This window comes from Pseudorca crassidens, chromosome 4 (assembly GCF_039906515.1).
Source record: "Pseudorca crassidens isolate mPseCra1 chromosome 4, mPseCra1.hap1, whole genome shotgun sequence".
NCBI classification, from domain to species: Eukaryota; Metazoa; Chordata; class Mammalia; order Artiodactyla; family Delphinidae; genus Pseudorca; species Pseudorca crassidens.
In genome coordinates this window covers 134,898,905-134,912,751 of record NC_090299.1, presented here as the reverse complement: position 1 = coordinate 134,912,751, position 13,847 = coordinate 134,898,905, and the positions used below count along the sequence as shown (strand labels likewise).

The 13,847-nt window shown below is 42.2% G+C and overlaps 1 protein-coding gene across 3 annotated transcripts in view; it reads right to left on the bottom strand.

The window, feature by feature from the left end:
• Nucleotides 1-4,643, bottom strand: part of MANBA (mannosidase beta) — a 149,736-nt gene extending 145,093 nt beyond the window's left edge. For all 3 annotated transcript variants that reach the window (XR_010943172.1, XR_010943171.1, XM_067736853.1), the window contains exon 1: nucleotides 4,369-4,643. Coding sequence is in view for 1 of the 3 variants with exons in the window: in XM_067736853.1 (XP_067592954.1) it covers nucleotides 4,369-4,545 (177 nt within the window). In the remaining 2 variants the exon portion in view is untranslated. The remainder of the gene's footprint in view (nucleotides 1-4,368) is intronic.
• Nucleotides 4,644-13,847: the final 9,204 nt, after the last annotated feature.

The following is a 13,847-nucleotide window of genomic DNA, read 5'->3' as shown; positions in this document are numbered from 1 at the left end:
TTAAAATTCTGAGTCCTATTTAAAGCAAATAGGACTACGTTCAGCATTATGTCTGACGACTAAGGACCCATGTAAGTGACTGAGTTCATAAGCAAACCCATGAACCCTAAAGACAGTAACAGTATCACTTGTTGACCATTTACTTTATATCAGCCTCCAAGATAGCCACTCATTCACTCTTATCTTCATAACAAAGATGTGCTGTAAATACCATTCTATAGAGGAAGAAACTAATGCTCCAAAAGGTGCAGTGTCTTTCCTGAGGTCCCATGATGAAGCAGAAGTACATCCAGGCATGAAACAAACTCAGTCCGACACCAAGGTCTACATTTTTTCAACTGTGCTTCAGTGCCTCACGCCATATTTACCTACTTTTCTGTGTGTGTGTGTGTGGTACGCAGGCCTCTCACTGCTGTGGCCACTCCCGTTGCAGAGCACAGGCTCCGGACGCGCAGGCTCAGCGGCCATGGCTCACGGGCCCAGCCACTCCGCGGCATGTGGGATCTTCCTGGACCGGGGCACGAACCCGCGTCCCCTGCATCGGCAGGTGGAGTCTCAACCACTGCGCCACCAGGGAAGCCCCTACCTACACTTTTATACCAGATGATCATTGCATCTCGTACCTACCATTTTTAGTAGTGTATGTGTATATTTACAATATATTTTCTTCTATTTTTAAGTGTATATTTTGAGTGAGAAAAACTTTATAAAGGAGTCTATGCAGTTATTAAAAATTTTTCTAGATCTATATTTATAGACATTTATAGATACAGAGAGATGTTCTATAGATACAGAGAGATGTTCATCATATATTTTAAATGAAGAAGTAGCTTACAAAACCATCTCAGGGACTGACTTCATCTTTATATTATTATATTTGTTTGTATATACTTAGAAAAGTCTGGAAAGATATATATGAAAATTTTTACCTCTGCTTAATAGTATGCTTTTTATTAGCTTTTTCCTTCTTTATATTTCTCTGCATCAATATTTGTACAGTAAGTATTAAGCATTTATTATTCTTTTTAAAAGAATTTTAAAAGAGAATAAGAAAATTCAGTATATAAGAATTTTGTGCATGATAAAAGTAATGTTTTGTATCAGTGGACAACAGAGAAATTGTTCAAATCATTTGATATAGAAAACTGTTTAACCATTTGAAAAAACTCAAATGGATCAAAATTTTAAATACAAAAGAGGAATTATAATAATACTAAAAGGAGGAAATATAGGTAAATATTTATTTAATTGGGAGAGAGGAAATTACTTCCAAAGCATAATACCAAAGACAGAAACAATCATAAAAGAAAAAAAGCTTAAAAGATTTCAACATATAAAACTTTAAAACATGTATATGACAAAATATATCATTAATAAATGGGAAATTTTTGAAAATATATAACAACAGGCCTAACAAATCTATATTTTAAAAGATGAATAGTCAATAGAAAAATAGATAAAAAACAGGAATAAGTAAGCCCAAATCACCAATAAGCATGAAATAAACATATAAAAGGTGTTTAGGGCTTCCCTGGTGGCGCAGTGGTTGAGAGTCCGCCTGCCGATGCAGGGGACACGGATTCGTGTCCCGGTCCGGGAAGATCCCACATGCCGCGGAGCGGCTGGGCCCATGAGCCATGGCCGCTGAGCCTGTGCTTCCGGAGCCTGTGCTCCACAACAGGAGAGGCCACAACAGCTAGAGGCCCGCATACCGCCAAAAAAAAAGGCGTTTAACCTCACTAGAAAGTAAATTGTTTCTATTTTTATTTTTTAAAATAATATCCAAATCTAGCACTTAAAACAAGTACTCCAATAAAGTCATGATGGGAGTGTAAAACTGGTACAATTTTTATGGAGAACAACTTAGAAGTACATAGCAAAAGACTAAAAAAATGTATACTCTTTTGAATCAACAATTCCACTTTTAAAAATTTGTCCAACAGAATAAGGATGTACACTAACTAAAATGTAGCTAAAAATATCTTCCCATCATTGCAGAATAAAATCCAAAAGTTATTCCCAATGGCCTACAAGCCCTGCATGATCTGCCCCAGATGGCTACTTTGAAATCATCCACCTGCCCCCCAGGTCACAGGGCTACAGCCACCTGGCCTGCTTACTATTCCTGGAACTCATCAAGCATGTTCCTGCCTCAAGGGCTCTCCCCTCCTCACTGCCATCTTTTCTTCCTTTTTGCTGGGAATTCGCTTCCGCTTAAAACTGAACTCATCAAAAGATCTTTATCAAAATGGCTATCTTTAACCACCTTTTCTAAAATAGAATCTTTCCCAACAAGCCTTCGCTCTCTCTTCCTTTAACGTGCTTTATTTTTCTTCAGTGTACCCGCTGTCACTGTATTATCTATTAATCTGTTTATTGTCTATCTCCTCCACTAGAATGTCTATTGGGACAAAGACTTTGTTTTCTTCACCACTTGATTCCAAGCACCTGGAATAATGCCTGCCACATTGGAGGTACTGAATAAATATTTACGAGATAATTAGGTGAATGACTTCAGCAAGATATGTTTCAAGTTCTCATGTAAACACTGTATTTGGACCAGTGTCTGCTCTAAACTATAAAATATTTCCTAGGTCAACACCAAAAAGGGATGGTATAATAAAGCAGGTAGTATAACATCATATTACTCCATAATGATACTTGATCATTATTGTCAATAGGCCTGGAGTTCCCCAATCCCCAAAAGCGCCCCATCTCTCATCCCACTACCATTTAAGAACTACATCTACCTTTACTGAAACTTAAACTTTTCCTTAGAATTTATTAACAGATTTAACAGACATTGTAAATTGTTTCCACGAGGAAAAGTCAGTTATTTCCTTCTGTGAGCACATCATTCACATTAACGAGTAACCAAACATTGTTTCTTGATACGTAGCCCTATAACGAATGTGAAACAGTAATCTGATTTACTACAGCCACTAATGATTTCCCATTGCCTTACTTTAATCAGGATAATGAGGCAAGGAGAAACCCTGCAAAAGAAACACAGGCATTTTCAAAGCATGGGTAAGTGAAGCCTTGGGGTAACCAAGGTCACCTGTGGTCCATGTCATAAGTAGTTTGTTAACTAAAAATAGTTCAAATACTTAAGTCTGAGGATTCTTTACTTAAAAAATAAACAGACCATGGTCAGTGTCATTTACATTTGCTTCCTTTCTGATACACATTTTTGAAAAAAGGCTAATTGTACCAGATCAGAAATTTTGCATAACCCTAGTTGACTGTCCTGTCATTTAAGTAAACTTCGAATTATATTCCTGACAGTCAACTCCAGTGCTTTAAAAACACATGATTTGTCAATGTGTCACACAGGCTAAGTGTCACACAGTACAGAAGGCTATGTAGTCAGGCCAGGCTGGGTTATAACTCCATTTCTGCCACTCTTAGTTGCTGTGTGATCTTGGGAAAATTATCTAACTTCTCTGGGCTCCATAATTCATTCATCCATAAAATGAAGATAAGAAGACTTACTCTTTAGAGTTGTTATGCGGATTGGGACAATGCATGCAAACCACGTATTAAGTACATCTTGTCCCAAGCAAAGCCATTAAAGATGTGCAGCAGATGGAAGGAAAAAGCAGTGGGAGGTGGCAGTCTGTTTGCAAACCTCTAACCACAGGCGGCCAAACAGGAAAACGTCCTCCACCAGAAGTCTAGAAATTGAAGCATCTATTGGGACACACACATCACATCACATCACACGCCCTGAGAGGAAACAGCATCTTTCTTCATATCCCAATCAGCATTAAAAATTATTTAGCCTGTACGCTAGCACTGACAATCCTACCCTTACACTTGCAGGTCTCATTCTCCTCAGCTTATGTGCTGCTGCATCAATTCCAAATCTGACTCCCTGGTGCCTAAAAGCGAAAATGAAAAACTGAGGCATTAATGAATACAGTTAACCCTTACTAGGCGAAAGACTATTGTCCTCTGCAGTGTTCGGGTAGTTGAAACAATAATCCCCCTCTTTAGGCTTTGTCAGTGACAACACGTCCTTTCTAATCTACGCTTCACTGGAGAACTATGGCAATAACACCCCCAGTAGAACTGTCTGGACCTCCGCTTTCCTGAGTTGCTGCTGTCCCAGCGTGGGCGTGGGTCAGCCTCCATCTAGCCCGGACCCCAGCGGTGATCTTCGCCAAGAGTAGATACATTGCCTCGGAGTCCCCATCCCCACCCCCTCACCACCACCACCCCTAGACCACAAGACGCAAAGGGGAAGTTAGTGCCAAACGGAGGAGAACAGCCCCGAGCTCGGGGACTGCCAGGCCGTTCCTGGGCCCCTCTCACCACGAGGGGGACGCGGGCGCAGGCTCCCGGCGGGGAGGCCGCACACAGTACCTGGATAAGCCTCTGGTGGAACAAGGCGCTGTGCACGCAACCGGGAACCTCCGCGGGCAACTCCAGCGAGCCGTTCCCGCTGCGGATCCTCCAGCTTCCCCGCAAGCTGACGCTGACCACCATGGCAGCGGAGCCCGCACCGCACAACGCAAGCAGCAGGAGCAGGCGGAGGAGCATGCCGGTGGCCGGTACCTCACCCACCCACGGGGGTAGAAGCCCCGCGCTTCGGAGAGCCGCGGAAGTTACCCTCTGTTCGGGAGGAGCCCGGGCTCTAGCTCTCCCCGCCCCGGGGCCCGCCCCCAGCTCCCGGCCACGCCCCCGCCTCTCGGCCACACCCCCGGGTCAGCTGAGCTGAAAGGACTTCAGTTGCTCCCCAGGCTCCGCAGGCTAGCTGGGAGCGCGGATATCGTGCCAACTGGCCGAAGCTCGGCGCCGCGAGTGTCGGAGCCGCCACCTCGTGCATGGTTCCGGGCTCGGACCGCTGCGGTCTGGGTCCTCCTCGGCTCTTATTCCAGCTGCTCCGGCGTCTGAACGGGAGGCGAGAACCGTGCACGCTAATTGGGACACACCAATCTCTGGACGCAAAGTGGCGCACAGCCTCGGGGAGCTCAGGGACAGACAGTAGTGTGCGGAAACTACAGCAAGAGAGGCTCCTCACTGCTTCAGAGAACCGAAAACCAAGACACCCCATCACTTCAGTTCCCCCCAGTTTCCCCACACTCTCATCAGTGCTGCAGGTGTCTGCCCGGCGCGAGTAACGCCCACCTCCGGCAGCTCTGCAGGTTTGTCTTAGAACAGTCTGCCCTTCAAACAATAAATAAGTACTAAAGTACCTAATTCGTACGGTTGTTGTGAGAGCTGAGAAAATCCGTGTACAGTGTGCAACATAAGGCCCGGCCCAGAGAAAACACAGCACTTTGGCCTGATGTTAGTGGACTACGACCTTCTGTTTTATAAAGCTCTGCAGAGGAGGTTCCTGAGATTCCGGAAACCTGCATTAATGCGCAGGCAAATTTAAAATCCTCTGCCGCTCACTAGCTGTGGGACTTGGGCAAGCCACAAACTCTCTAATACCCCCGTTCCCAGAACTCAAAATTGGAGACAGTACTCCTTTTTTGGGTTGTGATAAGCATAAAATGAGTTAACATACTTGGCTGTTCCTAACAATGCCTAGGTACCCAAGAAATACCACAGGTTTATTTCAAGTCTCATAGTGGCGCAGTCTACTTGAGTCCCATTTTTGCAATAGGATGTAACTGCGATCTGGGAAGTTAAGAGGGAATTTCGCATTGCATAAAATAGACTAACGTATGACTGTGTTGATGTTATCTACCTTATTTCTGTATTTAAGCAGAAGTCTTTGAAGAGAAGTCCTCCCCCCATTAAATCCGAGCTTTGTTTTGCCTTAGAATGGCCCTGGAATTGCCTGAATCTGTAGACACTGGACAATATTTTGTTTTTTCAGAGTCAGCATTTTTCACAAGCCTAGCTAGCATCTTGGCTTTAGGGACATTTGGATTATTCAGCCCAAGCCTCTGGCTTTAAAGCTGAGGGAACAGGGTCCAAAGAAGTCAGGTGACTTGCCTGTCAGACAGTGGCAGACAGGACCCAAACTCTCCTTTCCAGGCCCATAGACTCCTTGCAGTAGAGCCCATTGATATTAAGGCGGAAAGGCTCTGGCTGGTTCAAAGTTTTCCTCACTCCAGGAGCATTTTACTTTTGATAGGAACGGAGCTCTCAATTCAAATTATATTCCCTGATTCATGGCATTAAATGGCCAGCCCTAGTCTGTTCAAAACTGATAACAAGACTTACGGCAGCAAGAGTGGCAAAGAGTTTTTGTTTGTTTGTTTGTTTTTTCATAAATCCCAGAGATCCCATTAAGTCAAAGGAAAATTCATTCCTGTGAATATGTTTGGATATACTCTGTTGTTCTATTAAGAAATATTATAGGGAATCTATTTTTTAAAAAAAACAAGAATAGAGACTTATCATTCCTCCTTTCATTCCAAGACACAAGTATGACATCATTTGAATTACTTCACTTTGAAAACATACATTGGTCCAAACCCATAGAATGTACAACACCATGAGTGAACTGTAATATAAGCTACAGACTTTGGGTGGTAATGATGGTAGGTTCATCGATGATAACAAATGTACCATTCTAGTGGGGGGATGTTGATAATGGGGGAGTCTGTGCATGTGTTGGGGCAGGGAGTGTATGGGACATCTGTATTTTCTATTCAGTTTTGCTGTTAATCTAAAGTTGTTCCAAAAAATAAAAATTATATATATATATATATATATATATATATATATATATACACACACACACATATACATGTATGTATGTATATTCATGGGTCAAAGAAATAAAAGACTTCCAGTTACTGTTTTGTCATGTCAGGAGCTTGCAAGTCATCACTCCATCCTAAAAACAAGTAAAAAGCTGAACAAACTGAAAATCAACAGCTTTTGTTAGATCTGTCAGAGAATTCAGGTGAAAGGGCAAACTGCTGCCCCCCAAATTGGAGAAAAAGACAGGTGGATAGAGAGAATCACAACTTAACCAAAGCAGAAACCCATGAGTAGAAAGCTCTGCGAAAACCAGTACTAGGGAAGGAAAATCTAAACTCTAATTTCTGGGACTTCCCTGGCGGCCTAGTGGTTAAGACTCTGCATTTCCACTGCAAGAGGCACAGGTTTGATCCCTGGTTGGGGACCGCATGCTGCAAGGCCAAAAAAAAAACCCCACACAAAATAAAAACAAACAAAAAACCTCTAATTGTTGAGTGGCTGGAGGCTCAGTGTGGACAAATTTGAGAGTTTAAAAACTCCACAGGGGACTTCCCCGGTGGTCCAGTGGTAAAGAATCCGCCTTACAATGCAGGGGACTCGGGTTCCAACCCTCGTCAGGGAACTAAGATCCCATATGCCGCGGAGCAACTACTGAGCTCGTGCACCTCAACTAGAGAGAAGTCCCGGCGCCGCAATGAAAAAGATCCCGCATGCCTCCACGAAGATGCCGCGTGTCGCAACTAAGACCCGACGCAGGCAAAAATAAAAATAAATAAATAAGTAATAAGTAAATCTTAAAACAAACAAAAACTCCACCGGAATTCAGTCTTAGTGGGTCTCCCACAGCTTTGTGTTTTGTTTCCAGAAGATCTACCAGCTCTCACATTGAAGATTTGCGAGCAATTCCCTCATGCTTCCAACAGAGGGACGGGGATAAGGAACCATTTTGAAATACATGATAGCATTCTCAAGAACTACCCTCAAGAGAAACGATTTTATCAGAGCCTAACCTGGGAGAAGGGAAGTTCCTCCTAGCCTTCTTGCCTTACCTAAGGGGCTAAAAAAAAAAAGCATTTATTAAATTCACAGCCCAGGACACAAGTTCACTAAAAGGCTAAGGCCTAATCATAAGACTATAGACAGCTTCCCCTCTCCTCATACCTTCCCACTATATCACTAAAGGCCTCTTTGCCACTGTTCATTTCACTGCACACATCACGTATGGCTTTCAACAAAAAATTACAAGGCAAAAAGAGATAGAGCAAGCCCTAGAACCAGACTCAGATATAGCAGGGATGTTGGATTACCAGGACAAGAATTTAAAATATTAGGCCAGCACTGGTCTAATACCAACACCAGACAAAGACATTACAGTAAAAGAGAACTATAGACCAATATCTCTCATGAACATAAATGGAAAACTCCATAACAAAACAGTAGCAAATTGAATCCAAAAATATATATATTAAAAAAAAAATATATATATATATATATATATATATATATATGAATCATGACCAAGTGGGATTTATTCTGGGTATGCAAGGCTGGTTCAACATTCAATCAATTAATGTAATTCATCACAACAATAGGTTAAAAAATAAAAATCACATTATCATATCAATAGACACAGAAAAAACACTTGACAAAGTCCAGTACCCGTTCATGATAAAAACTCCACACACTAGGAATAGAGGGGAACTTCCTCACCTTAGTAAAGAACACAAAGAACTACACCTAACATTACACTAAATGGTGAGAAACTAAAAGTTTTTCTGCTAAGATCAGGAATAAGGCAAGGAGGTCTCCTCTTGTCACCCCTTTTCAACATCGTATTGGAAGCCCTAACTAATGTAGTAAGAAAAGAAAAGGAAATAAATAGTATACAGTTTAGGAAGACATAAAACTATCTTTGTTTGCAGATGACATGATTGCCTATGTATAAAATCAACAACAACATCAACAAAACACTGGAAATAATAAGCAATTTATAGCAAGGTTACAGGATACAAGGTTAGTATACAAAAGTCTATCATTTTCCTATATACCAGCAATGAACAATTAGAATTTGAAATTAAAAACATAATGCTATTTACATTAGCACCCCCCAAAATAAAATACTTAAGTATAAATATAACAAAAATGTTTAAAATCTACATGAGGAAAACTACAATACTCTGATGAAAGTAATCAAAGAAGAACTAAATAAATGGAGAGATGCTCCATGTTCATGGATAGAAACACTCAGTATTGTCAAGATGTCAGTTCTTCCCAACTTGATCTATAGAGTCAATGCAATCCCAATCAAAATCCCAGCCAGTTATTTTGTGGATTTTAACAAACAGATTCTAAAGTTTATAGGAGAGGCAAAAGATCCAGAATAACCAACACAATATTGAAGAAGAGCAAAGTTGGAGGATTAATGCTACCCTATCAGGAACTAAGCTGAGCTGGAAGAGAGATCTGAGCTGTCAGGAGTCAGAGCAGCCAATTAACGCAACAAGGAGCCAAACTGAAAGTAACAGTGAAGACTTCAACCCCTTACAGTGATAGTATAAGCAAGAGGCTAAAACTGGAGAAGACGCCAACTCTCCCCTGTTTCATTGCCCAATAAAATGGCACACCAGTCATGGGTCAGGTGGATCAGCACAGATGTGTGTGTTGTCTCACGTTGAGAGAGTCCTGAACAAAAGGCTCTGGCTGTTTTATGGGCCCTGGGGTAGGGGAGGAGAATGAGGAGGAAGGGCTAGGAATGGAAAATTGCTGGGTACTGAGTTTGAGTAGGAATAAATGTATTCAGGGTTTCCCACTTCTCCTCTCCAATAAGGAGATCTCAGTGCAGTCACCCGAAGATGACCTTTGCCCAAGGCCTCAGATAAAGAGAACAAGGAATGAAGTCAATGAAACTAGGAATGTAAATATGTGAAGAGCATGAACAGCCAGAGGGGCAATAATAGGTCCTTCACTGCAACTCCCTTTAGAGATTATAATACTTAGACTGTATACCAAGTCTGATTGGGGAGGACAGCTTTACCTCGTGAAGCCTTTCAGGTAAAGTCTTTGTAATTGCCTATGGTCAGGCCTGAAAAACCACACTTATATCATATGACCCAACAGATCTAACAGTGCTGGAGATATCCATGGAGTGTCTATGGAGCTTTGGGCAAGCTCTAATAGAAGACTCACAGTGTACCCTTATACTCTGGAGCAAGGCTATGTGCTTCACCATAGAGAACTGCTCTGTTGGAAAAATAGGTCCTACTGTACTACTGGGTCTTAGCAGAGACCAAACCTCTGACCGTGGTACACCAAGGGACTATGCAGCCTGAATTGAGGGTCTGCAAATCAACCAAGCCATAAAGCTGGGCAGAGGCTGCAATGTTCCACAGTGGATAGAAAGTGATACATCCAGACTCAAACAGAAGTCCAAGAAAATTACATGAATTGGTAGTCTAGCCTTCCATGTCACCGTCTCTTCTGCACTGATGACGACACTGATGACCTCAAGGGGAGTTCCTCCTGCCTGATTGACAGAGGCCTGATTCATACCTGGGCTGGTGCAATATGTATTGGAACTGGCCATAAAAGGACTGCTGCCACATTACAGCCCCACTTAGGAGTGGCCCTGAATGACATTGGTGAAGGGAAATGTTCCCAGTGCACAGACTTGTGAGATATATGTTTGTTTTTCACTTCATGTGACAGGAGAGGTGGTTTGAGGCACAGTTATATATTGACACCTGGGCAGAGCCCAAAATCTTACTTGGTGGTCAGGGCCTTAAAAGAAATAAAACTAGAAGATAGGTGACATGGAGGTCTGGGTAGATAATATGCGGACGGACTGTAGGAGTGGGCACAACACATGCTGTTTCTTTGTAACTCACATTAATGTTCACAAGAGAACATGTACAGAGGAAGCTCTTGACAGCCAAGTACACAGAAAGACAGTCCTATGAATTTTAGCTGGCCTCTCTATGCACCATCCCAGTACTTGACATTGGGCACATGAAGAGAGTGGCCATGGTAGCAGGGATGAAGGCTATGCATGGACCCAACATGGGCTTTCTCTCACCAAGGATATCTTCCTACCTCTGCTGATTGCCCAACAACCCAGCAGCAGAGACTGATGCTGAGCCCTAGATAAAGGTACCATTCCTTACGAGGACCAGACAGCCACCTGTTGGCACATTGATTACATTGGACACCTTCCTCCTTGATTAGGGCATCAAATTGATATACTGAAATTAATAGATTCTGAATATGTTCTGCCTTCCCGGACTGCAGTGTCTCCACTAGCACCATCTGAGAGTTGATAGAATTCTTCATCTCTTAAAATGGTATCGCTACCAGTGTCTTAGAAAACAGATCCACTTGATGTAAAAGGAGATGTGAAGATGGGCAGGTGGGCTCATGACCTTGACAAACACTTATTTTACCAAGTACCCTATCACAGGAGCAGCCAACCTCCTCTCAAAAACAACAACAACAAAAAACAACAGAAAACAACACAACAAAAAACCCAAACCAGTGGAATGGCCTGTGGAAAACTCAGCTTAAGGACAGCACCTTGCGGGGCTGGAGCACTTTCCCACGGGATGTGGTATATGCACTGAACTATGGTCAGCATGTGGTGCTATATCTCCCCAAATTAGAATTCACAGGTATAAAAACCAGGATATAAAACAGGAGTAGCCTCCCTCATCATCAGTCTCAGTGACTCACTAAGGGAATTTATGTTTCCTGTTCCTGAAACGGTTGATGCTGTTAGGTCAGAAGTCTTGGATCCAGAGTTGGGGAAGGTACAGTGTTCCACCCATTTGGAAGTTGTGACTAATACTGTGGAGTCACTCTGGGTTTCTTATTCTAGTGGACAAGCAGGTAAAGAATGAGCTAATATACTGACTGGGGTAATGAACTGATTACCAGATGAAGCTAGGGTTGCTACAACTCAGTGAAAAGCAGGGAGGATTATGTTTGGAACCTAGGAGAGGCATTGGAACATCTCTTACTACTTCCATGCCCAGTGTTAACTATCAGTGGGAAATTACAGTAACCATAACCCAACAGAGACAAGACAAGCCACCATGGCAAGATCCTCAGTAGCCCCAGCACCCAGGCTTAAACCAATCACTCCCTTGGTGATTCTGGCTTCTATTGTCACTTCTAATCTCAGATGAAGCACCATGCTGCAGAACATGCGATCAGGCTTCCCCAGCAACTGCCCAAAGTTGTTTTTCCCAATTCCTCTGTCTTAATTCTTTTTTCCTACACTCTCACTATTCTGGGACTGTACCTCACAAAAATTAATTAATTAATTAAAAATTAGCAATTAAGCTTTGCCTCAGTCACTGTTTGCTAGGGGACTCAGGCAAAGACAACACTTTCTCTCAATTTATGTTCATTAGGCTACTCAATCATTCTAGGGCTGTGCAATAAAAATTAGACATCCAGAGCAGTTCGATAGAATTATGTAATACTCATACGTAATTCAAAAAAATCTAGTAGTCACATTTTAAAAAGTAAAAAGAAACAGGTGAAATTAATTTTAATAACACATTTTATTTAAACCAATATATTCAAAATACTATTTTAACATGTATTCAATATAATTACTGAGATATTTTACACTCTTTTTTCATACTAAGACTTCAAAATCTATTGTAAATTTTATACTTACAGCACACCTCACTTTTTTTTTTCTTTTATTTTTGCGGTACGCGGGCCTCTCACTGTTGTGGCCTCTTCCGCCGCAGAGCACAGGCTCCGGATGCGCAGGCCCAGGGGCCACGGCCCACGGGCCCAGCTGCTCTGCTGCATGTGGGATCCTCCCGGACCGGGGCATGAACCCACGTCCCCTGCACTGGCAGGCGGACTCTCAACCACTGCGCCACCAGGGAAGCCCCTCACTTTTGATCTGTATTCAATTTCATAAATTTTGCAGTGAAAACAATTCACATACCCAATTTGTTCTGAAATATTGGAAGATAATTCTCTGATATTTCTGAACATCTTGTGAGCAGAGGCACTGGATTCTTCTGTTCCAGATGATCTTTTAATAAAGGATGTTTGCATATACATCAGCTTTGGAAGAACAGCCATGTTCTAACCTGTGTAGTTAGGCAGAGAGAAAATTATTTCTTCTTCTGCCTTTTTGTTCTACTTAGGCCCTCAATGGATTGGATGATGCCGATTCACAGCAGGGAGGACGATCTGATTTACTTAGTCTACAGATTCAAATGCTGATCACTTTTGAAAAGACCCTCACCAAATCACCCAGAAATAATGTTTAACCAGTTCTCTGGGCATCCTGTGGTCCAGTCAAGTTGACACAGAAAATTAACCATCACAGTGCACAGTTCAGTGAGTTTTGGCAAACTTATATACTTGTGTAATCACACCCCCATTAAGATACAGAATATTTAATCCTAGAAAGTTCTCTTGTGCTTCTCTCCAAATTCCTCCCATTCCAGGTAATCACTGTTCTGCTTTCTAGCATCATGGTTTAATTTTGTCTCTCGGATGTCATGCAAATAGAATCATACACTATGGTTTTTTTTTACTTCTTTTGTTCAACAGTGTTTTTCAAATTTATCCATGTCATTCATCCTTATTCTTGAAAGATATTTTCCTTGGTATAGAATTCTAGGGTGATAGCTATTTCTTCTCAGTGTATTGAAGTTAATATTCCACTGTCTTCTGTTTCCGTTGCTACTGAGAAATCTTTCATTTTTGCTCTTCCATCAATCAACCTATTGACTTTTTTTTTTCTTTTCTTTTTGCAGGTAATCTACTTTATTTGCAGAGGAAGTAACAGCTCTGTACGGACCCCTGGACTACAGGTGGGCTGCACACATGCTGTTCAGGTGTGTAATCCTCCAGGCCACAAGAAACTGTGTGCAGGCCATGCAGGAACTTTGGTTTCCATGTCAAGGGGGCTGCAAAAAGATTATCTCAAGGGGGGCTGCAAAAAGATTATCTCAAGGGGGGCTGCAAAAAGATTATCACCTGGCCAAGGCTGCAAGGTCACAGATGGATTGTGTTCTGGGCCTGTGGACATTTACTAAGTGTCTTCAAACCCACCCCAGCCAACCCCCAGCGCATACCAGGAACAGCTGGAGAGCCTCTTTTTTCCTGCACTATCCCTCCAGTGCCTTCTACTGAGAAAGCTTAATATTGTG